Source organism: Sceloporus undulatus, chromosome 1, assembly GCF_019175285.1.
Source record: "Sceloporus undulatus isolate JIND9_A2432 ecotype Alabama chromosome 1, SceUnd_v1.1, whole genome shotgun sequence".
Taxonomy (NCBI): Eukaryota; Metazoa; Chordata; class Lepidosauria; order Squamata; family Phrynosomatidae; genus Sceloporus; species Sceloporus undulatus.
The window spans coordinates 172741532-172769353 of NC_056522.1; the positions used below are offsets into that span (position 1 = coordinate 172741532).

General features: G+C 43.4%; 2 protein-coding genes across 4 annotated transcripts in view; one reads left to right on the top strand and one right to left on the bottom strand.

Annotated features, from left to right (window-relative positions):
- Positions 1–8111, bottom strand: part of RUNX2 (RUNX family transcription factor 2) — a 170490-nt gene extending 162379 nt beyond the window's left edge. The window contains 5 exon segments of the mRNA XM_042477000.1: positions 7760–7853; positions 7855–7963; positions 7966–8022; positions 8025–8072; positions 8075–8111. Coding sequence (XP_042332934.1) covers positions 7760–7853; positions 7855–7963; positions 7966–8022; positions 8025–8072; positions 8075–8111 — 345 coding nt within the window.
- Positions 8112–27516: 19405 nt separating this feature from the next.
- Positions 27517–27822, top strand: part of SUPT3H (SPT3 homolog, SAGA and STAGA complex component) — a 252130-nt gene continuing 251824 nt past the window's right edge. Inside the window, exon 1 of one of the 3 annotated variants that reach the window (XM_042477039.1) lies at positions 27517–27603. The gene's annotated coding sequence lies outside the window, so the exon portion shown is untranslated. Of the gene's footprint in view, positions 27630–27822 lie in introns of all 3 variants that reach the window. The other 2 variants (XM_042477031.1, XM_042477021.1) reach the window with 2 other exon arrangements.

A 27822-nucleotide genomic window follows, 5' to 3' on the forward strand; every position in this document is an offset into this window, starting at 1 on the left:
CTTTCAGGTGAGTGTAACACCATTCAGGACTAGTTGACACCAGGTTAGGACCTTTGACAGTCAGCACTTCTGTCTTGTTTGGATTCAGCTTCAATTTCTTTTTCCTCCTCCAGTCCCTTACCTCCTCCAGCCAGTCATTCAGAGGAGACACTTCTAAAGAGAAAGATACTAACTCTTTCCTCTTTGGCGGTGACAACTCTTCTATTAGTTTATAAAGACGTCCTTTTAACAAAATTATATAAGGTTTACAAATTATGAAGCTTTAGCTCACTTTCTGCCTGTGATATGCAAGCATGGATCATGTTGGCCCCACAAGTCAACCCATCATGCCACTGAGTGTCTTGAGACTCCCTCACTCCACCTACTGATGCACAAAACCATCCTACTTCACCAGTAAAATTGCAGAGGACATGAAATGCAAAATACAAATGAATTAGTTTCTACTTGGCAAACTGAGGTGCAGGCACAGATTCAGTGGCACCCTGCACCTCCTTTGCCCATTCACAAATTTCTCTCTCCTCAAAACAAAACAAAACAAAACCCTCTCCATAGGTTTGTATTGCCCACCTCAAATATGGTTTGGAAACATAAAACTGGATAGAATGAACTTGGATTAACCTTCACAAATTTTGTTTCTACAGTATTTGGAAATTGGGCCCTCAAATTAAGATTGTGTCCCAATATTAACAGAGATGCTGGAATATAATGTAGAATTCAACCCATTTTAAGAAAATTAAGAAAAAGTTTTGATATTACATGTTAACTGAGCCTATGAAAAAATACATGTTTAAGTATTTTTCACACTATGCAATTTAACTGTTCTCTCTTAGAATGGTCTCTCTTGCAGTCTCTCGGTCCTCTCGTGCAACTCTATAGTCAACCTCTGCTGGAAGTCATTAATTTCAGTAGGGTTCACTATTATCCATGGTTTCACATTTCCACAGTAAATCCAAAAATGTACCCACACACCCCCCAGATATGAGGAGGTCATGATGTACTAAGGAATTTAACAATATCATCCTTCAATTTTTTCAAAATATCTAATTTCCAAATATACTTCAGCTGCTGTGTACTTTCACACAAAAGGTGTGTGCGTAAAAAGAAAAACAGACAGAGTCTTAGCAATGCTTGCAAACTACTTTTCTGAGACACAAATGAAAAGTGGTTTAATATATACATATGGTTTACTGTAGTCTGGTCAAATACAAACTAGTTTGCCTAGCAAAGAACTTCCCCTAATTCAGTCTAAGGAGATTCCAAATGACCATGGCCAAAATGGACCATGAATATATGAGCTACAAATGTAAAACTGAAGTCCTTTGGCCACCATAATTGGCATCATTTGAACAGTGGATAATGGTTTTTAAAAGATTTTTAAAGTACTAACTATACTAGGATGGGTTCCACTGTAAGAGAAAGATGGCATACAAATGAAATAAATCAATAAATAGGATGCATTTTTTAAAATAGTAACAGCTACCTTTGTCTTAAAACATGCTCTATTAAAAATAACTCCTCTCACCTAGTTTTAGCCAAAAGTACATTTAATACTTTGTTTAATATGTAATGACTCCCTGTAATTTAAAATAATAGAGATCTGAACTATATTTTGTTAGATTAAAAAAAGTATCTTTGTGAATACTATTGGCATGCTGTTTCAGCCTTAAGATATTTAAACCAGTTGACAGGCCTTCAACAACTGCAGTATTACTGAGCTTCACACTGGTTCAATTGCTTCTTTAGTTTACTACTTCAAACAATTGTTGATACATTTATTTATACTGCACCTGCTTTCCTAGCCTAATGACAAATTACAGAACTAATTTACTATTAGAGAACTGATTTACTGATAATGATGACTATAGCCACTTAATTTGGGGCCCCATTGACTCTAATAACAAGTGAGTTGATGACTGGACACAGTGCTGGCTGGACTGGAGTGAAAGAATAACCGTATATAAATAAATATACAGAAAAATGTAAACTAGGTTCATCTTACCCTTTCCCCCAGCATTAGCCTTTCTATCAGGTGTAACAGTTAGTCCCAATTAGAAAAAAAATCACTGAATCAAACGAATTTACAAACATTTTTATTTTACAATATCTATTGATTCAGTGGATCCACTCCAGATGGGACTAACAAATGGATTTAGTCCTTAGAAATCAAATCGAAAGGGAAGAATATAAATGTTAAAAGAGATGTGTTTATGCGCATTAGAAATTAGGAGAAACTATGGCTTGAATTTTGGAATCTGATAGGGTCATTTGGGCTTCTGGTTTTGCTTGTTTGTTTGTTTCCCATAAACTATGTACAGTTAAAGATTTCTGAAAATAACTAAGATCTAATCTGCACTGTAGAGATAATGCAGTTTTGCACTGCTTTAACTGCCATGACTCAGTGCTATGGAATCCTGGGATTTGTAGTTTGTTGTGGCACTAGAGCTCTTTGACAGAGAAGGCTAAATAGCTCACAAAACTACCAATCCCAGAATTCCACAGAATAGAGTTATGGCAGTTAAAGCAGTTTCAAGCTGCATTAATTCTGCAGTGTAGATCAGACCTATCGTAAGTTGTTAAACACTGATGGAAGATCTGAGACACCATGCACTCCACTACTGCTTCCACAGCTTCAACAAACTAGCTTTCTATACCTTGTTCAAGCCTAGGGAATAAAGGCATGGGATTTCTTCAAACAACTTAATTTCTATGGGCATCCATACAATACAATCCAAAAGTTACTGGAAGTTTTCTTCTTCTTTTTTCCAGGGGCTTAGTGCGGGATCTGTTAACCTGGACTCACTTGCAGGCTGCTATGCATTCTGCACTCGTCCCTTGAAAACCTGTGAGAAATCTATGGCTTCTGCCTGATTGCTATCATTCGCTGTCTTCACTCTGCATGATGCAGTTTGCAAATAGCACACTGAGATAGACATTTGGAAAACTATCCTGTGTGTGCCTCAACCCAGGAGTTCTTTCTTTGTGAATCTGCCAAAACATGTTAGTTTTCAGGTAAGGAGCAGTTCTTAGTAGCACTTTTTCACAGGTCGTGCTGATGGTAAGGATGACATTTTCAGTACTTTTAATTACAATTTTTATCAGTATACTACACCAGAGTTGTAATACTGATACAAAAAATCGTACTTAATTGTAATTAACATACATACAAACAAACAAACAAGCTTCATTTATATACCGCTTCATTTCAGTGTCTAAGCGGTTTACAACTGTAAGCTAATTTGCCCCCAACAATCTGGGTACTCATTTTAGCAACCTCCTCGGAAGGATGCAAGCCTGAGTTGAGCTTGAGCCTCTCTGCTGATCTTGAACTCGCAACCTTGTGGTTTTGAGTGGCTGCAGCCCAGGCACCAGGGCTCCTGAACTCTGTTCAGTTCTGAAATGTTAGCAAGGTGACCTCTGAACCAAATCTTTAAAATGTACACACAAAGGTAATATAATAAAAAAATTTACAAGCATAAAGAGATATTTTACATTTACTAAACTAACTGTCCACATCCATTTATTTGTACATGTTCCATTTGATGACTTGATAACAGTACAAAAATGCTACTGTAGTAAGTGTCTTATATATACTTCTTTATATAGTATAAATAAACAAAAATTAACAAGGTGTCACTACTGATCAAATCTGTGAAACAATTCCCTGATCTATCCGTAGCATGCAAATACGGTTGTATAATGTGAAGATACAGTGACCTTTCCTTATACTGTGGTGTTGTAGTGCTAGTAAATAACTAGAGTTGTCTGGCTTTTTTTTAAATGCAAAATTTCCCCCTAAATAGCCACTGATAAAAGTTTATGGACTTATTTGGGAACAGAGGGTGTACCCACACTGCAGATATAAAGCAGTTTGCTTTAACTGCCATAGCTCTATTCTACAGAAACCAGGGATTTGTAGTTTGGAAAGGCACCAGTGACCAGGCTGAATACCTCACCAAACTACAAATCCCAAAATTCAGCAGAATGGAGTCAAGGCAGTTAAAATGCTATCAAACTGCTTTATTTCTGCAGTACAGAAGAGCTGTCGGTCTTCTGAAAGCAGCAAAATAGATTCACAGCTATGTATGGCTTGTACTTCTCAGGGTTTTTTTAATATTAAAAAAAAAAACTATCGAAAGTTGAAAAAAGTTAGACATTGTGCCCAGAAAAACACATCATATATAGGATGGTATTTATTCATCTTGGAAGAAACCTTTGTAAAGTATGTTTGGTGTGAAATGGATTTATTTCTAAAAGGTCATTCATTTGAAAGTAAACCCATATAGCTGTCAGTGAATATAATGCCAGTTGGATATTCCGGGTAGACTTAATGGTCAAGTAGATACTTCACAGCAGGATGCTTTATATGCAGAAACTAATTTGACAGGGTTGAAGAATATTAGGGAAAATTTAAGTAGCAACGTTTCAGTCTATCATAGTTCAGCTGTTGTGTTTAAATTATCCTACGTACATTCCTGGTTTTGATTAGAAATGTTAAATATCCCACTGGTCGGGCATCATGGAAGATTAAGCTCCTTTTGTGAAGAATTCAAACTGGACTTACGGAGAAGAAAGACCAATGCCCTGAGCCTAAACATTTTTATTTACAGGCTTCACCGATTTCAGCTGAACTTCTCCATGGTCTGCTAACCACACATCACAGTTTTACTTAGTAAACTCAGAGCTGTTACATAAAGCCATCTATTTGTTCACACCATATTAGAGTGTTTAAAAACATTGACGTAGAAAAGAATATGGCAGAGTGGGCCTCAGCCCAAGTTTTTTTCATCACATTCTCACAACTTTGGGATTTGGGGAGGAGGATGAAGCCACCACTGAATCCATGGATAAGGTTACCATGGCCTGTTACATATAGCCAAAATAAAGCTGCTTTGGGCCTCTTTGGAGGTATGCTATTTAAATGATGCATTCATCCTAAGAATCCAGAAGCTGCACCAGAGCTGCACTCCAGTGCTTAGGAATGGAGTATGGCTTTGGGCGACCTCCGGACTCTTAGGACCCATGCATCATTTAAATAGCATGCCTCCAAAGAGATCCCAATCAGCTTTATTTTGGCAGTCTGTAACAGGCCCATGTATCTTCTAGGGCGACAAACGTTTTTAGAGAATGTCTGGAATATAGGTAGGTCTTAAAACCTGGGCAAGAGAGAAAGGATGGGTGAGTGTGTGGGCAGGAAGTACTCTAATATGAATAATAATAATGTCCCTTATTTAGACCTGGGTGGTATTTAAGCTTCTGTGTGAGCCTTCTAATAGCCCAGGCTCTGTGCCTCCCCTGGCAAAACAAGCATCTTCTTGGCAAACAATTCCCTAATCTCTCCAGTAGGAGTCCAGCACAACCCACTGGGAAAACCCATAGGGGCATGCAGGCATAGGCCTGTTACAGACTGCCAAAATAAAGCTGCTTTGGGTCTCTTTGGAGGTATGCTATTTAAATGACGCATGGGTCCTAAGAGTCCGGAGGTTGCGCCAAAGCCACTCTCCATTCCTAAGCACTGGAGTGCAGCTTTGGTGCAGCTTCCGGATTCTTAGGATGCATGCATCATTTAAACAGCATACCTCCAAAGTGACATGAAGCAGCTTTACTTTGGCCTGTCTGTATGGGCCCTTAGTCACAATCTACAGCCCATTTTTGATAAGACTTGTTTTTAAAGGATAGTTGATCTTTTCTCTCCAGTAAAATCAGCAAAAAACAAAACAAAACCTGGAGGTGATGTATGTATATCTTGGCAGTTTCCAAACAGAACTTTACACCTATTGCCTTGAAGAGACACGCCCAAGTATCAAAAGAAAAACTTGCACTGAGAGCAACATCGGAGCATCAAAAGGAACACCAAAACAGCCACCCGTTTTAGGTTGGTAACTTAAAAAAACCAAATAGATGCCATAACAATTAAAATGGCTTTAGAAGCCATGGGTAAATTATAGGGGAATCTAAGCCAGCATTTTCAGTCTGGAAAGGACAGCTTTAACAAACGCACACCCCAAGATTCTGCCTAATGTGAAGGGGAAGGCAGCTGGATCTGGTCATCAAGAGAATGGTCATCAAGAGAATGGCAAGAGAATGGTCTGTATTAAGTGGTATAGAAATGTAAATGTTAAATGCTGTTGTGGTTAGCCTGATTATTAGTACAGAGGTTTAAAAGATTACCTGGGCTAATGAGAGCCAGCATGGTCCAGTGCTCTGAGTGTTGGACTAAGGCTCTGAGGAGCAAGGCTCCATTGCTCCGCCTGGGGCAAGTCACACTCTCTCAGCTCCAGAGGACCCTAGAAGGACTTGGAGGCTCACAAACGCAAGCTGGGGGATTTTTTTTACTTTAACAGAGGAACCCATAAGGTCTTTAAACAGAGGCTGGGTGGCCATCTGTTAATTGTGAGTTTCTGCATGGCAGGGGGTTGGACTGGATGACCCTTGTGGTCTCTTCAAACTCTATGAGTCTATGATTTGCCATGAGTGCATGTAACAACAAGAGTCAGTTTGTTATGTGGGAAATGTTGTTCTTGTGAGAGTTGGTGAACCCTGGAGCACAAAGGTAAGGAGAGGAGAAGGGAAAGAAAAAACAACCACCTTTTGACACCCCCCCCCAATTTAGGTGGCCTTTTTATGGATGTCCAGATGACCTCAGGACAGTCATTGCTGACACTCTATTAACGAGGAGAGGCAGAACACTCCTTTTCTTACAGGATGCGCCAATATCTTGGGCACAGGGCTCTTGACAGCAGCCCAGAGAGCAAGGCAAGGCAAGGCAAGGCAGGGGAGGGTGGGTTCCCATGAGCTCAAAGGAAGCTGTACTGGGGCAGTCAAATGTCATTCTGGTTGTGGCCAAAAAGACTACTTTCCCCCCATGAAATAATACTGGGAAGTAATTGTTAGCAGACTGTGGAGAGATCTTGTAGCCCCTTTGAGACTCACACGGAAAGAAAGAAACCAAAGAATAGCCGTGTTACTCTGTAGGATCAGGATGTGGAGAGACTTAATAGCACCTTTGAAACTCAGGAAAGGAAGAAGTTGGCAGCATGAGCTTCATAAACTTCACTGGACTTCCTCAGAGGCATATACGATGGTTTGTTGTGGGTTTTTCATGTGGCCACGTTCTAGAAGAGTTTATTCCGGATGTTTCGCCAGCATCTTCAGAGATCTCTGAAGGTGGCAGCCACTGATGCTGGAGAACGTCAAGAATAACTCTTCTAGAACACCCCAAAAAGCCACAAAAGACTATGGATGCCGCACTGAAACCTCAACATCAATTATTATTATTATTATTATTCAAGGGTAATAATAGTCTGGAATCAGGACATAGCAGCTTTGAGACTCACTGGGGCAAAGAAATCGGCCAAAGGCGTTACAAGATCCCTCTTGGTACAAAAGGAAGAAACTTGCTAGACTTCAGTCTACTCCTTTCGGGTGCATTTGGAAAGAAATGTAATGCATCAAGAAAGTAGAAGACTGGAGACTATGAAAGCTCCTGCTCCCAACTTTCTTTCTTTGTCTGGTCGAAAGCTATGGAATTCTGGGAGCTGGAGTTTGTTGTGGGCTGGGCCCACAACAAACTCCAGCTCCCAGAATTCCATAGCTTTCGAGCCAGACATAAAGCGGTGCCAAACCGAGGTTATTGCTCCAGTGTGGATGCATCTAAAGACGGAGGGCATCTGCCAGGGAAGAGGTTTCCCTTCCAATGTTCAAGGAAGGCAGGCAGTCAGGGAAGAGACCCGAAAGGAGGCCGGGACCGGGGGCTCACCACCTTGAAGGCGACGGGGAGGGCTTGTTGCAGCAGCGCAGTGGAGGGCAGCACGGAGCAGAGGAAGTTGGGGCTGTCGGTGCGGACCAGCTCCGCGGTGGTCGGCGATGATCTCCACCATGCTCCGGTTGTCGTGCGGGCGGAGCTGCCGCGGAGGGGCCCCGGGCGCCGAGGCCGCCTCTGGGTGCGGATGTTGCTGCTGTGGGGTTGTGGGTGCGGATGCTGCGGGTGGGAGTGCTGCTGCTGCTGCTGCTGGGAGACCGCCGCGGGCTGACTTCGCTCATCTTGCCGGGCGGGAGGCTGCTGGAAGGGGGGCGAACCTCCGGCTGGTGCTGGGATCTACGGGAACACGCATCACAACAGCCAGGCGTTAGACAGAGGGGGGCAGGGGGAGGGGAGGGGGGCAGGGAAAGCCAAGGGCCGCAGGAGCCCCTCCGCAGCCCCCCGCCGTGCCCGCTTGGCTTCTCCTCTCTTCCCTCTCCTCCCCTCTGCCGAGTCCGCTCCCCGCTCCTCTCTCCCCCTTTTTCCTCCTTCCTTCCTTCCTTCCTTCCTCCTCCAGCGGCTGCTCCTGGTGCTTGGCTCCCCCCTTTGGCCCTGGGACCCCGGGCTCCCCTCGGGCCCCCTCCCGGCCGCCTCTCGGTTTAAGCTGGGAGCCCGGCGTGGCCCCGGGCCAGTCACACTCTCTCAGCCTCCTCCGGGGAAGGCCAGGGCAAGCCCCCTCCGGACCCAGGGCGCCCAAGAGACCTCGGGGCCGACAAGAAGTCGGGGAGGCCTGGAGAGGCTCTCAAAAGCAGGCAGACGTTTGTTAGGAGGACGGGGGCGGCAAGGGGAAAAGGAGCGGCCCCTGCTCAGGTCCCTGAAGGCGAGGCTGCTCCTTGAGGAAGCGGGAGAGGGGGCCGGGGAGCCCAGTCCCCAGAACCGAAAAAGGGGAAGCAGAACTACGTTCGACTTTTACTGCACCGTTTCTCAAAGTCCTCTGAGAAAGTTATTTTTGGGGGGCGGGGGGGGAAAGCACCCCAGGTGCCCCCTTTGCGGAGGTTGTCCCAAACCTTCCCTTGGGGACCTTGAGGCGGGGGCCTTGGGGGAAGAGGAGGAGGAGGAGGAGGAGGCGAGGGCGGCATGGCGTCCCCCTCCCTCTCTCCCAGGCTCCAGTCCCTCGAGACAAAGCCGGCAATGGGGCGCCCTTTCTGCTGCCAGCCCCTCCTCCGGAGAGGCGGCCAGGGGTTCCTTTCCGGGGGGGCATTGTAAAACGATAAGCGGCCGGTACACAAACTTTCCCTCTCGGCGCGCCTTCACAAGAAGCCCCCCCCCCAATTCCCGCCAAGGTTAGGGCTTCCCCTCGAAGGGTGTGTGTGTGTTGTGGGTGTGGGAGGGTCCTCTTTTCTTTCACCGTGGTCTGGCGGTGTCTCCGGGACCCCCTTCCTTCCCTGTCTCCCGCCTTTTTGGGGAACCCCGCTCCATCCCCTGGGGCCCTGCTCCCCTCAGCCCCTCGCCTTCCCCGGCCAGCAGGGCTTGGGGCAGCCGGACTCTCTGCCTGGCCTCGGCCCCCCCTCCTGGGAATTTAGGGGCTAATCCCGGCTCTCCTTTTGCGGCAGCAGGGGAAGGCGGGCGGAGTTTCCCCCTCCGAGGTTCCCAGAAAGACCACCCGAGACTTCGCCTGGGAGCTCTTCCTGAGCTGGGGACTCAAAGACATGTACAGCCTCAGTCTGTGGACCTCGGCTGGCTCTTTATCCCCTTCTCTTTCTTTTCTCTTTGTATCCAAATGCAGAACTCATCTTATACTTCCTGAGAGTAAGGGAGGGCTGTGGGACAGTGGATCAGACTCCTTCCTGGGATGTAGTGGAGTCTCCTTCCTTGGAGGTCTTTAAACAGAGGCGGGATGGCCATGTCACAGGGAGTGCTTTGACTGAGAGTTCCTGCATGGCAGAAGGGGGCTGGACTGGAGGGCCAACCCAACTCTAGGAGTCTGTCATTACATCTGCAAAGGCATTTCTGACGAAGTCCAATAACACAGACTTTCGGACTGGCGCCTTTCCTCTGGCGCAGTCACTCAGCCCACAGCAGCAAGGGCTCAGCCGGCGGGGAGCCCCCACAGGACCCTCCGGCCCAGATTTACCGCCTAGGTCCTGATTCCACAGACTAACACGGCTCTCTCTCTCTCTCTCTCTTTGAATCCTACCACTTATAGTTTGGTATAAGTAATGTAGCCAGCATTCTCAGCCACAGATAAGGGCGAAACGCAGGAAGAAACTCTTCCAGAACGCGGCCTCCTAGCCCCCAAAACCCCACAAACCTCCCCCCCTAATTAAACTGCTTTCCTCAAGAGTTTTATATTGCATCGCTAATGACTTAAGCCCAAATGCTTCTGAGGAAGTAGACTTAGCAAAGCTCATATACTGCCATTTCTTCCTTTAGTTAGTCTCAAAGGGGCTACGAGATGCGAGGTCTCTCTACAGACTCATTCACAATAGGGCTATGTCTTTGAATAATAATAATAAAATAATAATAATAATAATAATAATATGCATGTGAGGAAGTAGACTGAAGCTTGGGAAAGCTCCTGCTGCCAACTTTTCCTTTAGTTAGTCTCAAAGGGGCGACAAGGGCTCTCTACAGACTCATGTACAGACTAAAACGGCTATAACTTCGAGTCATAATCAAATCATATGCGTCTGAGGAAGTAGACTGAAGTCCCAACGCTCATGCCGCCAACTCTTTTCTTTCAGTGAGTCCAAAGGGGCTGCAAGAACTCTCTCAAGTTGCCCTAAGGGCTTCCGAAGGAAAGAGTCCCCTTCTTCCAGGGCTTTCCAGCCCGCCCTGCTCCCGCTTCAGCCGACATGAAGCTAAGCTTTCAAGGAGGAAGGGTCCTTCAAAGAGGGAGAGAGAAAGGGCGCCAGAATCTCCAGGGGAGCTGCACTCTCGCCTCCCAAAGGCAGGCAGGCAGGCAGAAGGGAGTCCGTGACAGGATATCTCTCTCCTGTGCTTTTTGCAGCCCTGTTTTCGGGTTCCCTTACACCGCTTTCCCTCCCTCCCCCACTCTTGGAAAGCACACAGTAGTGGCCTGCGATACTATTTCTTACTTAAAATAAATGCATCTGTGTCTAGGAAAGCTCCTGCTGCCAACTTCTTTCTTCCAGTGAGTCTCAAAGGGGCTACAATATCCTCCTATATATAACTGATTCCACAGACTAAACGTGCGATACTCTAATAATAATATAATAATAAATAATATATAATATGCACTGAGGAAGTAGACTGAAGCCTAGGAAAGCTCCTGCTGCCAACTTCTTCCTTTCAGTCAGTCTCAAAGGGGCTGCAAGGTCCCTACACACTATTTCTTCTGTGACTTAATCAGCAATAAACACAGCCCAGTTAGGATACAAAGAGATCTGGAAGCCCTTTTGAGGCCAACAGGGCTATGCCTTTGCACTCTAAACCCAGTTAAGATTTATTCTCCCCCCCCCCCCCCCCCAGTGAGGTGTATAGTGGTTTCAGCATCTTCATCATCCTCATTTTTTGTTAGACCAGGGCTAGGATTCTGGAGACCAGGGTCTGAATCCCCCCACTGGGCCATGGAAACCCCTTGTTGACTTGGAGACAGTCACACTTTCTGAGCCTCAGAAAGAGGAAAGAAGGCAAAGGCAAACTTGCTCTGAGCAATTTTTGTCAAGACAGGTTCACTTTAGAGGAGCTGTAAATTGGAAACATCTTGGAGGCACACAACCACTTGGCCCTCGGTGTTTCCCGCCAAATGTTTACTCCAGGGTAAGCGCTCTAGATTTCTATAAAAAATCATTCTGTCCACTGCTTTGTTTCAGGTTATGGATTGTTGTTTGGGAGTTGATAATTTAGAGCACTTGCACTGGTTCACAAAAGACAGTGAAATTAACAATAAATTACCTAGATTGTGGAATACTGGCCTATTGTTAGCAAAATATTTCTGAAATACAACCTTCCCTACTAAGTAAAAACAAAAGTTTCAAGGCTAAAGGAAGCTACTGGAAACTAACTACCCTAAAGGCACCAATCCTGTCTGCTCTTGGAAACTAAGGCCTGTTACAGACTGCCAAAACAAAGCTGCTTTGGGTCTCTTTGGAGGCATGCTATTTAAATGATGCATGGGCCTAAGAGTCCAGAGGTCGCGCCAAAGCCACACTCCATTCCTAAGCACTGGAGTGCAGCTTTGGTGCAGCTTCCGGAGTCTTAGGCCCATGCATCATTTAAATAGCATACCTCCAAAGAGACCCGAAGCAACTTTGTTTGGCAGTCTGTAACAGGCCTATGCAGGAACGTAGCCAGGATTTTAGGAAGGGGGGGTCCAGACTAAGTGCCACCATTATAATGGGGCTTGGGTGTGGCGGCACAGCAGCACACACCATTCATTTTTCTAATGGAAGGGGGGGGGTCTGGACCCCAAGATCCCCCCTTGGCTATGTCCTGGCCTAAGTAGGCTCAGTTCTGGTTAGTATTGAATGGGAGACTGCCAACCAATACCACCAGGTATGCTAGGCTATATTCGGAGGAATGAGCTGGTAAAACAACACCTCTGACTATTTCTTGCCTCACAATGCCCTCTGAAATTCATGAAGATGCCATGAAAAGACAGGCAGCTTGAAGGCACACATACACACACTGGAAACTAACAGAGTACTTAAATAAATTGCTGTCATTTAAATGTGGAATTTCCATTCATACCTCAACAAAGTTTAGGATTTTGGCAAAATGACCTTCACTCTTTTTTTTTGGTGGGGGGGGGGCTTCTCTCTACTGAAACTGTACACAGTTAAAAAGATCTTGACTAAACCCTAGAAAGAGTTACAATTTAGGACATTAATACGTTGAATATTCTGATAGGGTTAGACTTTAAAAATTGTTGTACATCTGAGCCTAAATGTTTTTCCTTGGAGTAAGTCGCATTGATTTCAATGGGATACACTTGCATGAGTGTTCAGGACTGCAGATGTAAAGTATGAATGATGGCTGTAGATTGAAAAGATACGTGTCTGCTAAATGTTTCAGTCTTGTGAGTGATAGTTATGGCTAAAAGGCGCATAGGGTAAGCTTTTAAAAAGTGTTCTATTTGAGGTATATACTGTAGATAAGAAATTGGAGCTATCTAATGAAGATATAATCAAGGGCACTGGATGTAATGTTCTTGCAACTCAGCTGTGGCACAAGAAATTCTGGCCATCCTATGAGTCAGAGGAATTTCTTCAACAGTTTGAACAGAAGATGCAAAAGATAATGGCAAAACACAGAAATTTGCAATAGGAGCAGGCAATGGGAATCCATGTTGAAACACTTTTAGATCCTGATGATTTCAGTGGATCCGTTTAAATCACTGGGATTTTTAAATACTTCACTTGGACTAGTTAGCAAAATAAAAGTCCATTAGTGAAGTTTAATGACATTTTAAACAAAGTGTCTTCTAAGAGATATTGGAGCTCTGTCACATTGGATGCTTTTTAACTGACATTCTTTTAAGTGTTCTCTTTTATCTTTGTTTAGATAGTACTGTATATATAAGTGGAGTGAACTTTTTAAAAAGTTAGACTTTTACTCCAACTTTTCTTTTTAACTAGGACCCACTGTTTTAGAGTTATAAAATAGATTAAGATGATTTTTAAAAGGAAAAAAAGGTCAATGTTACATCTGTGTGCCATTCACTAGAACCAGGATGGGGAAGGTGTGGCCCTCCAGATGCCTCTGGACTGCAACTCCTATTAATGCCAGCCAGCAAGGCCAGAGATGAGGGATCAGGGGGATGGCAGTCCAACAACTGGAGAGCCACATTTCTCAGCCCTGCACTAAAATGTGCACTACCTTCTATGCTAAAATCCATACTCAGAAAGAAACAACTATTTGTATACTCTATATTTTGAATTTCTCTGACTCATAATGATGAAACCTATATGCAGTAATAAGAGAAACTATGTGTCTGTCTTTCTGTAAACCATAGCTCATGACATACATTGTTCTTTGGAGGTTTTTAAACAGAGGCTGGATGGCCATCTGTCAGGGATGCTTTGATCGAGAGTTCCTTCATGGCAGAATGGGGTTGGACTGGATGGCCCTTGGGGTCTCTGCCAACTCTAGGATTCTGTGATTCTACTACATGCCTCAGAATTTGGTAGAGTATTTTTGGCGGTCATTCAAGTTGCAGTGTCAAATGTCAGATCAAAATTACAAAGAGGCAAGGGGGTCACTGGCAGCCAAAAGGCAATGCCAGCCTCTCCCATTCCCACTCTTACCACAACACTTCCCTTCTTTCTCACTTTCAACCAATCATCGTCCCTATACAAATTCACTCTCTACCACACAATCCATTCCTGTCACTTAGTTTACATGCATATTACTGTTGTCAGTAAGGGACTGGATGAGGGCAAACATGCCAAAGCTTAATCCAGAGAAGACACATATACTCCTGGTGATCATAGAATCATTGAGTTGGAAGAGACCTCAAGGGCCATCCAGTCCAACCCCATTCTGTCATGCAGGAACTCTCAATCAAAGCATATCCAGCAGATGGCCATTCAGCCTCTGCTTAAAGACCTCAAAGGAAGGGATTTAAGGGCAGTTTGAGGAATATGGATTCAGCCTGTTTCACTCTCACGAAAGACTCAATTCAGAACTTGGATTTATCCCTGGATTCAGCCCTCAACCTGCAGGATCAGTTTTCTTTTCTGGTCAGGAATACATTTGTATGGTTAAAGTTGGCAATAACTCATCTGACCACAATGATGCACACCTTAATTATGGCCTGGAACAGATGGGCCTTTCTGATGCCCTCGTCACGTGAGGGTTGCCTGGAGGGCGGAGCACCCACACTCACCACAACCCTTGCACGTGATGCGGGCATAACAATGGCGGCGCCCTGTATACATGGGTGCCGCCATTGTTACGTAAGCGCCAGGCGGCATCTGCACAGCGCTGCACGGCGGTTACATAATGAGTGCACCAGTGGCTTGAGAAGAACCTGCTTTTTGCAGGTTCTTTTTCCGCTGGTGGGAAGCCACGTGGTTTGGCGGCTGCGGCTTCCCTCCGGCAGAAAAAAGGCTGCTGCCAGCCTGAACCATTTTACAGGTATGTACCGGGCCTTAATTTGTATTCGTGTAAGCATCTTCCTTTGAAAAGTGCTCAGAAACTTCAGTTGGCCTAGAAAATGTGGCCAGATTGTTAGCAACTTTGAGCCTTATCACACAGAGGTTTTTGCAGCTTTTTGCAGCTCAGATCTGACCTGAATGCAGGTCCAACTAAGCAAATTCATGCGATAACATGATGTGTTATCAAATATGATTCCTTTCTATGGGGGCTCCTTCCATGGCGCTTCCGCAGTCATTCCAAAGTGACTCCTCATTTAGATGAATTTGCAAAAAAGTGAATTCACAGAAATTGCTTCCAAGCTCACGTCAATTTCACCCCGAATTGGTCTGGTGTGGAATGCAACTTTGCTTCTGCTCTGGTACACCACCACAACCCCCCTGAGTTGCAAATTTCCCATGATGCAATGTTGCAATTTCCCCCCATGTGTATGTGCGTGAATATGAATATACAGATATGTATGTACATCTCTCTCTATGTGTGTGTGTGTGTGTGTGTGTGTTGAAATTGCTGAAATGGAAGGGAAAATAAAAAGGGGGATGAAGAAGACACAGAAATAATCACGAGGCAAATATTCACGCAATTACGCGAAACTGGGAACAAGAACTTGCACTGCTTTTCACCCCAGAAACGTACAAGGTCATGATGCTTTCAGACTCCCACTGAGCATGTGCAAGGGTGTCAATTTGAATTGTTGAATCCCACCGGTGTGGTAATACAATTTGCACTCACTCCACTTGAATCCACATCACGTGACTTCCCTTGGATTCGATCCCCCCTCAATTCAGAAGGAAGGAAGGAAGGGTAACCAGGTGTGATAAAACATTCACGTTATAACATGAATTCGCATAGCTGAACCAGGAGTCACCCTGGATCTGAGCTGCAAAAACCTCCTTGTGATAAACACTAATACAACTCCTTTGTTGCAACAGTCCACTGTTTGCTAGTCTGTTTCCAGCCTAATTCAGAACTGGTTATGACCTATTAGACTCTATATGGCTCAGATCCAGGCTATCTGAAGGATCGTATCTTGCTATATGGGCCTGCCTGGGCTCTCAGAACTTCAGAGGAGGTCTTTTCCTCAGTCTCACCACCTTCAAAGGTAGGAACTTGGGAAAGGCCTTCTTGGTGGCTTTGGCAAAGTTTTGGATCCCCCCCCCCCCCCAGAGACCTAGGCTGTCTCCCTCCTTGCTGTTGACCATCAACAAGTGACAACTGTTCAGGCCCCCAAGGTCAATTTGAGCTCAGGTGTGGCTGCTGGGCAAGCGAGAAATTGACACAACACCCTTTCTTGCTTGCCTAGTATCTGCACCTGATGTACCACCCCTCTGGGTGACATCCCCCTCTGAGGTGTCACCCAGTGCAGTTTGCATCCCCCACAACCCCTAGTCACCATAATCCAGTAGTCTTTCTAATAATGAGTTGCCAACGTTCAGTTCATACAACCTGAACCTGTCTAGAGCCAGATTTCTGAAAAGCACCAAATATTCAGATGTTAGATAATTGTGTTTTTTGTCAGAATGGCATGGAATCACTAATAGCTACCTTTATGCCTGGTGTTACGAGGCTTGGTCTTCAATAGAAATATCTTGTGGAGAAATTGAACTGATGGCACATTTTGAAGATAATTAACAGTTTATCAGATCTTTTTGTTAGTGAACAGATGGTGCTATTGTTTATGCTAAACCAATTTCTTGAAGGTTTATGACTAGTAAGGCAATTGTCCATTGCTGTGTCCCATTTCACTGTGATTCCACACCCAAAACTATAGAACTGTGTGCATTTATAGCTGAGGCCAGAACACTGCACTGCATCAACTGAGGAAGCAGCTCCTAATTCACAAAAGGTCATGCTGAAATACATTGTACTCTTAAAGATGCCTCAGACTCCTCTCCTACATTCTCCCTCTCCCTGCCTCCCTCCCTCCCTGCCTTCCTTTTTAAAACAGAACTGGAACTACTACTGAAACATGGCTCTTTCTGAACAGTCAATATTCTGGCAGTCATGTTAGGGACTTTGATCTTGCCTCATTGATTTACTATTTGGACGCAACAAAAGATTCCTTAGTTATCTTGCAAATGGTAGATTACCACACAGGGCATGATCAAAATGAAGTCAAAGTAAGTCACAATCAAATTTAAATGGAAACAATTAATTCCTATTAATCACATAATTAGCGCTGACACTTTAATTTGGTTTGCTCTGGCTAGATCATGTCCATAGTCTCTCAGCTATAGCTATTACATCACACAATGGGCAGTGGATGCAACATGGAGAGTGTTTCATGTCAAATAACCAATTACAAAATAACATTATTTATATTTGAAATATGGTTTCATACTTTATGTAACCAAGCAATTGTGTAGACCACTGGTTCATTTACAAAAGATGTTGTATTTAGAGCAAAGAAATGAAGGTTCAAATTGGGGTAATCATAGACAACCATTTCTCATCCTAACCTATATATCAGGGACAAGTACACATGGAGCTTCTTGGAGTGTGACAGTATACAGAGGTGACAGTATTCAAGCTGCCGTTTCCAGAAAGGCATTATCACATGACCCTTTAGATATATCAGGATTACAACTCCCATGAGCCCTCAATGTACGCTGTTTCAACAAATAGGGGGGCACACACATTGCCTACTCTTGATTCAACAAGATTGTTAAACTGTCATTCACACAACCATTTAATAATTTCCGTGACTATTATGGAAGTTACTAAAGACCTACAGATAATACTGCACAACTAGCATAACTGGTAAAACGTCTGTTAGGAGCCAGGCAGTGCAAACCTTTCTTTACCAGCAGCTGCTTGTGACAAGGCAAGAAAAGGCTGACCTCATGGAGCAAAACATTTCAAAACTGACTTTAAAAAGAGCTTAACAGTACTAATATTTTACCATCACATCAAAATGTTTTTGACAATTAGCCATGGCTTTGTTCACATGCAATTTATTTATTGGCTAACATTGATTTAAAAGGAAACAATATGTACAGAAAATATGAATATATATGCCTAAACTATAACATTGGCAGGGAAGAATATATAATTTCAGTTTGTCTTGAAAGTTATTATTCCAGAATATTACAAAGAAGTACTATTTCACAAAATAACAACCAATTAGAAATGCAAATAGAAAAGGAGAATAAAGTAACCCCTTTCATCCCCGTAAACAACAACCTAGGTTAAATATAAAAGGCCTGACTGAACAAAAAGGCCTGCCAACAGAAGGACCACACATACTTGATGTTTTATGACTGACAGTTTAGGATGATTTCCACAGTTCCGTAATTAGGGATTTAAAAAATAAAATGCATAACATAGTATACAGTTGTAACTCTAAAAATAATTTAATTATTGAGTTCAAGTACTTTAATTTACTTGGGCAGTGTATCAGAGCATAACATCTTTTTCTAGCTCTGCAGGAATAAGTTCAGTTGAAACTAATGGGACTTGTCTCTAAATTATGTGGATAGTGTAGAATATAAGTCACAAATTATAAAAAAATATATAATTTGACAATGTTTTCTGATCTTATGAACAAAGTTGTCAAATATAATTAGCATCTGAATCTGAATTTACATTGGGTGGATTTATGAAGCTTGACCTTGTTAACAGATATTCCTTTCTGTTGTAATCATGCTGCTATACCGTGATGCTGGCAGAAGTAAACATAAAAAGCAGTAGCTTAGAATTTAAACAGTCTGTTTCAGAATCAAATATCATGCCTACTTTTGGGGTGGAATGCATAAAAGCTGTGGCTTAGTGGAGGTTATAAGGGCAGAAAAACATGTCACAAACTAACTATTGGGCTCATCATAAAATTGAAAGGTATTGAACAAATAGATGCTTCTACATACTTCACCTGATCATAAGGCTTGTGTGATGTACTAATGGAGCAGGACTAAACTTCAAGCAGCTAAGAACCATTTCTGTATGCTGGTGGTTGTGTACTGCATATTGTTGTTGTGTTCCTTTAAATCATTTCTGAGTTATGGCAATTTTAAGGGAATCTATGACAGGGGTTTCTCGGCAAGATTTCATCAGAGGACGTTTGCCTCTGAGGCTGAGAGAGTGCCTCACCTAATGGGTTTCCATGGCCAAGCAGGGATTTGAACTCTGGTGTCCAGAGCTGTAGTCAAATGTTCAAACCAGTATATCACATTGACTCTCAACTTCTGTATACCTAGAAACAAGCAGCTGTCTGAAATGATTTCGGAAACACATTAAAAACATTACCACCATTAAGAAAAGTCTTTTAGGTTTGGGACACATTAGATAGTGGGTGTCAAAGAATAGTTGGTGCCAAGCTGGGGGAAAAGTTGAAACCCAGAGTGCTGGCATCTAAAGAGAGTTATAGTGCAGGAGACACTTAAGAGAGTCTTGAGACTGAGTCTTGCAGACAAGAATTGGTGTAATAGTCATCATCATCATCATCATCATCATCACCACATAATTGATGGAATTGGTGGCACACATTGAAAAGGAGTGAAAGGTTTTAAGAAAGTTTGGCAGTGCCATGTTGCCCTGGTGGTACAGTGGTTAAATGCCTGTACTGCAGCCACACACTCAAAACTATAGGTTTGCAAGTTCAATCCAAGCAAAAGGGCTCAAGCTTGACGCAGGCTTGCATCTTTCTGAGGTTGCTAAAATGAGTACTGAGATTGTTGGGGGCAATTAGCTTACAGTTGTAAACCACTTAGACACTGCTATTTTGGTATGAAGCAGTATATAAATGAAGCTGTTTTGTTTGTTGCCTTCACAACAAACATCTGCCATCTGAAAGAAGAAGTTGGGTGGGTGATTGTCACCATGACAGTGAGATTTTCTAAATAATATTGTTTACTCAAAAAGCTTTTATATGTATTGATTATTAATATATCCAATAATTAATATGTATTAATATATTCTTAATTTAATATTTACTTACATTGGCTGTCATTTTTAATGGAATTTTTTTTTAAGTTTTAAAGTTTTTTAATAGCTACTGTATTTCATACTAATACTGACTGCTAATTTTTATTTGTAGAATCTTTGGGAAGAATATCTTTAAAATGTTTTGAGCTACTATCCAGCCTTGCAATGCCATCTGTTAGTATTGGTGTCTTCCCTTTCTCCATTAGGCTGCAATATAGCCTTGTCTGCAAAAAATAAATTTACCAGAAAATTTATTATCAGTGACTCTAGCTGGCACTTTTTCATTTTATAGCTTGCTCATGTGCCTTTTAAAAATTATAATGTTTCCATTCAATTAATGCACTTCTGGTGGGGCAACATCTTATACAGAATTGTCATCAGGTCACAATGCTATAGGACATCAAAATTTACTCCATAAAGAAAACCAAGCATTTGAAGCTCATATGCTCTGCAAATGAATATCTGCGTGGAACATATCTATCTAGGTCAGAGATGGGCAAAGTGTAGCCCTGGGGCTGCACACAAACCCCTTGAGCTGTTTATCTGGCTTTCAACTTCCCCTGAATTCCCAGAGTGCCCTTTTCCTGGCGGAATGGTGTGGGTATGCGTGCACCTGTGCGTTGACTCATGCACATCACTTCTCTTAGAAGAGATAATTCACTTTCTAAAGAGCTTGCAAGAAAAGCACCCTGTTTTTCAAAATCAGACATGGGTCTTGCAGCCATTATATTTTGTTTGTTTGGGGGCCCTTTCAGCAGCCTCTGTGCGTCCCCCCCCTGCTGCAATTGCCAACCTCTGATTTTGCTACTTAGCCAGATTTCTTTTTTAAAGTACTGTACATTAAAATTACATTGAGAAAATGTCTCTAACTCTTCATCCTAGAGATAAAGACTGTTCCTGTGAAGCAGATAAACTATGTAATCCAGAAGAAGAAAAAATCCTATCAGTGTAACAACTTTATTAGGCTAAACAAAAGGGCAAGAAAAATATAGACAAACATTTTGAGATCTCCAGTTCATTCAAGCAGTCAAGATTTTAAAATGTAAAGACAGTGGTGGGTGCGGGGGAGGGATCCTGACCATCTTGATGTAATAGGCTGAGTATAAAGCTCTGCGTGACTTAAGTCCAGACTGTTTGGGAGACTGTGGCTCTGTACAGACTGGCACTTTGTGCCAGCCTATGGGCAGAGTCAGGGTGCAGTGTCCTGATGCTGGATGCCGTAACTCTGCCCCATGGGCATCATGGCGCAACTCCGGTGCTGCATCAAGATGATGCAACACAAACGGGTGCCATACAGCCACACTGCCACAGCTATGGCACCCTTTGGAGGGTGCAAAAGGAGTAGCTTTTTGTGACTCCTTTTTGTGCCCTCCAGAGGCTGGATTGGGGTTGTGGCATGAGATTGCCATGGCCCCGATCTGGCCAGGAAAGGCGTGGCCTTCTGCCACCCCTTAGGGGCAATCTGTACAGCCCCTGTATCTCCCCATACAAACCTACTAGAACTCTAAGATCTTTAGGAGAAGACTTTGTCTCGGTCCTGCCAACATCACAGGCTAGCTTGGTGAAGAGACAGCCTTCTGGTTGGTTGCTCCCACCCTCTGGAACTCCCTTCCTCAGGAGGCTAGGCTGGCCCCCTCTCTGCTGGCCTTTCGTGGGCAAGTAGAAATGTTTTTATGCAGACAAGCATTTGGTACACAATGTATAGGAGGGCAGATTTTATGGAGCAGGTAGACTTTTAGTTATGTTTTTAGCTTTTGTATATATTTTATGTGGTTTTATATTGTGCGTAGATGTTTTGAATTGTTTTGAATTTTACTGAGATTTTAAATATCTTGTATGTGAGCTGCCTTGGGTCCCTCTGGAGATAAAGGCAGCATATAAATTAATTAAATAAATAAATAGTAAACTTCTATGGGAATCAACACCTCCTACCTCCAGGTCCTAGTACATCTTTAAAACCTGCTCTAGAGGGCTAGAAAACCCCTGGAATGAGTTTTCTGGTGTCAAAGAGAGCTGCAATAGGAGCCGGGGAGACAAAAGACAGTCCTGATTCCACTGCCATTGGCTACAGTCAGAGGTACACTGCAGACAAATCTTGGCACTAGTGTCTGCATAATGTCTTGAGATAGAATAGAGGAGGAAACATCTGGAGACATTCATATAAGGTTAGTTGATGACAGGATATTTTTGGTTTCACCCATACTAAGCACTGTGAATATCTGGAAAAGAGAGTCCACCTCAACATTAGGAGGAACTTCCTGACAGTTAAGGCTGTTCGACAGTGGAACACACTTCCTCGGAGTGTAGTGGAGTCTCCTTCTTTGGAGGTCTTTAAATAGAGGCTGGATGGCCATCTGTCAATGGGGATGCTTTGAGAGTTCCTGCATGACAGAATGGGGTTGGATTGGGTGGCCCTTGTGGTCTCTTCCAACTCTATGATTCTCTGATTCTGGACAAGATAGGCAGAAATATTAGTGACAGAATGTTCACTATCAAAAAGAAGGAAAAAGATAATTCTCTAATATAAACCAGGACTCCACAGTTCAGACACAGATAGAAACAGAAAGACAAAATAATTTGTTTATTTAAAAAAATGGCATTTGCTTTGATTGTCTGGCAGGAAAAAAGAAATGGTTATCCCATTGTAGTCCGATTCATTATTAGATGTGGCTTTTACAAAAGTATGGATGGTTTCTTATTTTAATGCATCTGGAATACCGTACTTAAAGAATATATCAACTATTGGTAATGAGTGTTGTGATCCTCATTCAAGGTGTGCATATTCTCCTACTACTAGGTCTTTGAAGTCATACTAAATTACCACAAGCATTTCATGTAAATACAGCTCATGCTCTTGGAATGACTTTGTGGACAGGATAGGAGGATTTCTCTGGTGTGATAGATTTATCCAGGCTCCTATTGTGTTTTCCTCAAGTGCTCTATAAACTCTTTCTCAGAAGCTGCAGTCTCTCCCCAGACAGGAACTTCATTTTGACATAATGTCTGTATTTAAATGACACACCAGAACTATTGAAATTCTGATATGATTGATGTAAATTACATGCTTTGTAGCTGGAAAGTGAAATCTTTCTCCTTTAAAAAAACAACTTTTTAATGTTCTGAGCAACAATAAAAGTAAAAACAAACGACAAAAAAACCAAAGCCTATCCTAATGTGAAACTTGGTACAAGTTATGGCTTGGGCATCCTCCAGTGGAAGGAAATTCTGAAAGAGATCCTAATGACATAAGTATCTTAAAAGTGATCTATGGAGGAAGAATTTTTGTGACCTTTTCTGGATACTTTATGATGGGTAATAAGAGCTTGATGTTATTAAAAGTGGAAGAAAAATCTTACAAAGTTTAGAAAGCCCTAAGGAATAGTGGTCAGACAGCAGACACAGCATAATTTGACTGCAGAAACACTCAGACTGTACTGTACCCCTATGCATACATAGCTAGGAATAAACTAATTTAAATACAGTAGAACTTATTTTTTAAGTAACTTACTATAGGACTGGATTGTTAAGGCCCATGTTAGTGTCAGCAATATGTCTTTGCAGAGGGCTTTTTCCTGACTGATTTTCCCAGCCTTCCTATATAACCCTGACTCCCCCTTAACAGTCATATTTAGCTACCATGGCTACTACAAATCCCCTTTGAATTTCTTCTAATTGCAAATCTATTTAGATCTAATGGTCCTGTCTTTTGTGATGGGTTATATACAGTGGTCCCTCCACATTTGCTGGGGTTGGGGTGAAGGACCCCCATGAATGTGGAAAAACTGAAAATAAAAAAACAACACTATTCTTTTTACCTGAGAGAATAACTCTCTAGGAATCTCTAGGTCCTCCAGTACAACTCTATGGTCAACATCTACCAGAGGTTAATCACAGGATTACAGAAGGGCCTACAAATGCCTAAAGCAGTGTTTTTTTTTCTAGGAACTTCTAGGTTCTCCAGCACAACTCTATGGTCAATCTCTGGCAGAGTTGTGCTGGAGGACCTACAGATTCCTAGAGAGAAGATATTAATCAAAACCACAAAATAATCAAATAATCAAATCCACCAAATTCAAAACCATAAATGTGGAGGGCTGACTGTAAAATGTGTTCTAAAGTGGTACTTACAGTATTCCCTTTTCTCACAATAAAGTTTCAGCAGTTTCTTTTGTTTTTTCCCCTAAACCCCTTCTAGTTCTAAAAGGTAAATGAAATACCCTCTAAAAATGACTGTGGTCCAAAACACAATGCAGAAATAATTCAGTTTGAGACCACTTTAATTGTCTTGGTCAGTCCTGGGGAATCCTGGGAACTGTAGTTTATTGTAGCACCAGAAGTCCAAGGCCCATTACAGACGGGCATAAAGTACGGACTGGGTCCATACTAGGGTTAGAAAGAGGCGTCCCTTCCGGACACCCCTAACCTTAATATGGACTGAGTCTGTACAAAATGGCAGTGCCTGTTCCACACGGGAGGCGCCATTTTGACGTAGCGGGCGCTTTGTGTCCGCATGTTGCACAGCACATATGATGCCGTGAGTGTGCCATTGGCGCCTCGTGGCATCATAACTGCGTCACAAAGAGAAGCCCATTTTGACGCTTCTTATTTGCAGCGGGGAGGAGCTGCGTGGTTTGGATGCTGGGGCTCCTCCGTGCTGCAACAACCGGCAGTGGCGCAAGACCGCCCGTTTTGGGCAGTCTGTAATGCACCCAAATGTCTAAAATAAACCCTAAAGTTCCCAGAATTCCATAACATTTGTGCGGGACAGACGGTCCCAAAGTGCCATGCTGCCATCGATTTTAGGGTTAGGGACCATGCCCTAACCCTAGCACAGTGCAACGGGGGACTAATGGCGGTGTCCCATGTACTTGGGTGCCGCCATTTTGATGTAAGTGATGCACGCAGTTGTGCATCACTTACGTCACGAGTGCGCCATTGGATCCTTGTCTCTGTTTTATGTCATGGTGCCTTGCTCCCCTTAAAGGAACCTGGACTATGCATAGTAGACTTCTCCTTGGCCGAGACCACTACCCAACTGAGACCATCACATGGAACATAACAGTGCCTCAGTACACACTGTTGATATTTTCTGTAAAATTTTCATAACCCCAAAATCCTTTCTCTCAATGACAATCAGAAATGACGTAGAGCTACAAAAGCATGTGTGTGAAGATAAGGTTTCTTCATTTGTGCATGGCGAAGCTTATCTACCATTTTATTGTTTATTGTATGCCCTTCTATATATACCTATTAGTTTGCTGCTTGTTCACCTAATTTAAATAAATGTATCTGGAAAATGTTTGCTTGGAGATTTCCTATCTGCACCTGATGGTGGTGTCAAATTATAATTGATTTGGAAGGAACAGTTATACTGTTGGTCTCTGCAGAGATCTCTGTTTCTGTCCTAGGACAACATATCATTTTGCTTTTTGGTGGAGAGTTGTAACAGACAAACCTCAAGCAGATTTAAATGTATCATGTAACTATAACCTCATTCAGTATCTTGTAACAGAATTACAGTGCATTCGGTGTGAGGCCCTTGAAAAGATACCAGATACACAGACCTGACCAACATACTGGATTGCAAAACAAGGGTCCCTCTTGAGATGCAAATGGACTTTAAATTTCCTGGACTTTGAAAATCTCCCTATTGCTGCATGGCCAGAAGGAAGAGCCTGCCTGCACAAAATATATCCTCCACAGTATATCATCTTTACTAAGGACTAAAACAATATGAAGGCATCTGACAAACATCTCCAATTGTTTTTTCCCCTTCTGCTTGGTTTGTAACATCTTGCCCAATGAAGAAGCCCATGGAGCTTCGAAAACTTGCAACAAGTCTATTGTGCATTTTGGCCAATAAAGGTATAACTGATGGATTTTTGTTTGCATTTGTTAAATGTCCAACACAACTACCCCTGCATGTTTTCTGATCAAAAAGTGTTAATCATATTATTGACTGGAGCAAGGCACAAGGAACATAAGGGACCAATTTTGGGCTTTGAATTGGCTTAAACACCCACGGGTTAGTGGCTAACTCTTTAAAGCTATAAACTGGGGTGGGCAAATGGTGGTTCCACAGACTATGTCAGACTTCCAACAGCCCTAGGCAGCATTACCAGTCAGTCCAAAAACCACTGAATGGTGAACTGAGCTGTTACAAAGAGGTTTTTCCAACAGTAGTACCACAAATTTGTAAACCCAACTCAAGGGAAATTTTCTTAGTCACTTTTCTTGGCTTTTCATGACAGTTAGTTGACTGTGGGCTGGTACAGGGAAATGTTCATAAACCCAAGATCCTTTCAATGAGTCAGAAATGATGTAGATCTAGAAAAGCATGTGTGTGAAGATAAGGTTTCTTCATTCGTGCATGGCGAAGCTTATCTACCATTTTATTGTTTATTGTATGCCCTTCTATATATACCTATTAGTTTGCTGCTTGTTCACCTAATTTAAATGAATGTACTGTATTTGGAAAATGTTTGCTTGGAGATTTCCTATCCTCACCCTGATGACGGTGTCAAATTATAATTGATTTGGAACAACATTGGACAACATATCATTTTGCTTTTTGGTGGAGAGCTGTAATAGACAAACCTCAAGATTGATACCGCCCCTTTGAGCGCTGGATCCGTGCTGCGGCAACCGCACGCCGTGGCCCCAATCCGGCATTTGTCCGGCCCCAAAATAAGTGGCAAAATGCCACTCCTTTTGGGGGCAGAAAAAAGCCACTTTCCACCACAACGGTGACTCTTTTGTGCTCCTGCAGTGTGTGGCACCTGAGTTCTGCATTGCCGGAGCATCATCATGCTGCCTACTCTGGGCCCCATAACAAACTCCAACTCCCAGAATTCCATAGCCTTGAGCCACACAAAAGAGTTACAGTGGGGCCAAAATGGGTTGTTTCTCCAGTGTTGATGCAGCCTGGCTGGGATCTAAAGGGGGACCACACTTTGTACTGAAGCTGTGCTACTGAAATTACTGGCTGCTGGTCAATGGAGAATTTCCAGGAAAGAAAGAAGCAACTGCAGCCAACGGGGCCAAATTTAGTGCTGGGCCCTTGTACACTGGAAGACAGATAGTAAGTGGTGGCCCCAAACAGCAGGTATCATAGGCTACAACAAAATAGCTTTTAAATATCACACGGGAGGATTTTGTATGCTTTTTGACAGTTCCCCACCCAGACCGCATCTGCATAGCTAAAATAATGCAGCCTGGCGCCACTTTTGACTGCTGTGGTTCAGTGGCATGGAATCCTGGGATTTGTAGTTTGCTGTGTTGCAGCGCAGAAGGCAACAAAGCCCTCTGGGAAGAGAAGGCTAAGAATGTCTCACAAAACTACAAAGCATTGAGCACAGCAGCTAAAGCGGCATCAAAGTGGATTTTTCCAGCAGTGTGGCAGCAGCCCCCATTCCAGATAACCAGCCTGGGTCCAAAACACACCGCAGAATGACCCAGTCTGAGGCCATTTTAACTGCCCTGGCTCAACGCTAGGGAGTCATTGGAAGTGTAGTTTAGTGAGATATTGAGCCTTCTCTGTCAGGTGCCATGGTAAAGTACAGGTCTGGTGCCACAGTAAACTACAGTACTGTTAGTTCAGTATGAAGGGGTATATAACTGAAGGCTGTTTGTTTGGAGGAGGAGGAAAGGCCCACACAGGTCTCCCTCAGCTTCACCCTGCCTCCAAAGAGGAAGCCACGCCCACCTCCCTTCCAAAGATGGCTACCAGGCCCCGCCCCCTCCTTCCCTCCTCCGCGCGCTTCCCTCGCTGCTAGACGCCCCGCCCCTTCCCCGCTCGCGCCTTCGCTCGCTCGCGCTCCCGGCCAGTAAGTCAGAGAGAGACTAAGAGAGAGTGAGTGAGTCTGTCTGTGTGTCTGTCTGGGGGAGAAGAACGGCAACCTGGGCTCCTCCGCCCCTGGACTGGGCCTCTGCGGGGGACCCTCAGGCCCAACCCCTCCCTTCCTCCGCTCTGCTGGCGGAGTGTGTCTCTGAGGAGGAGGAGGAGGGCGCTGCGGGAGCTGAGGCAGGGGAGGCGTCACGTGACC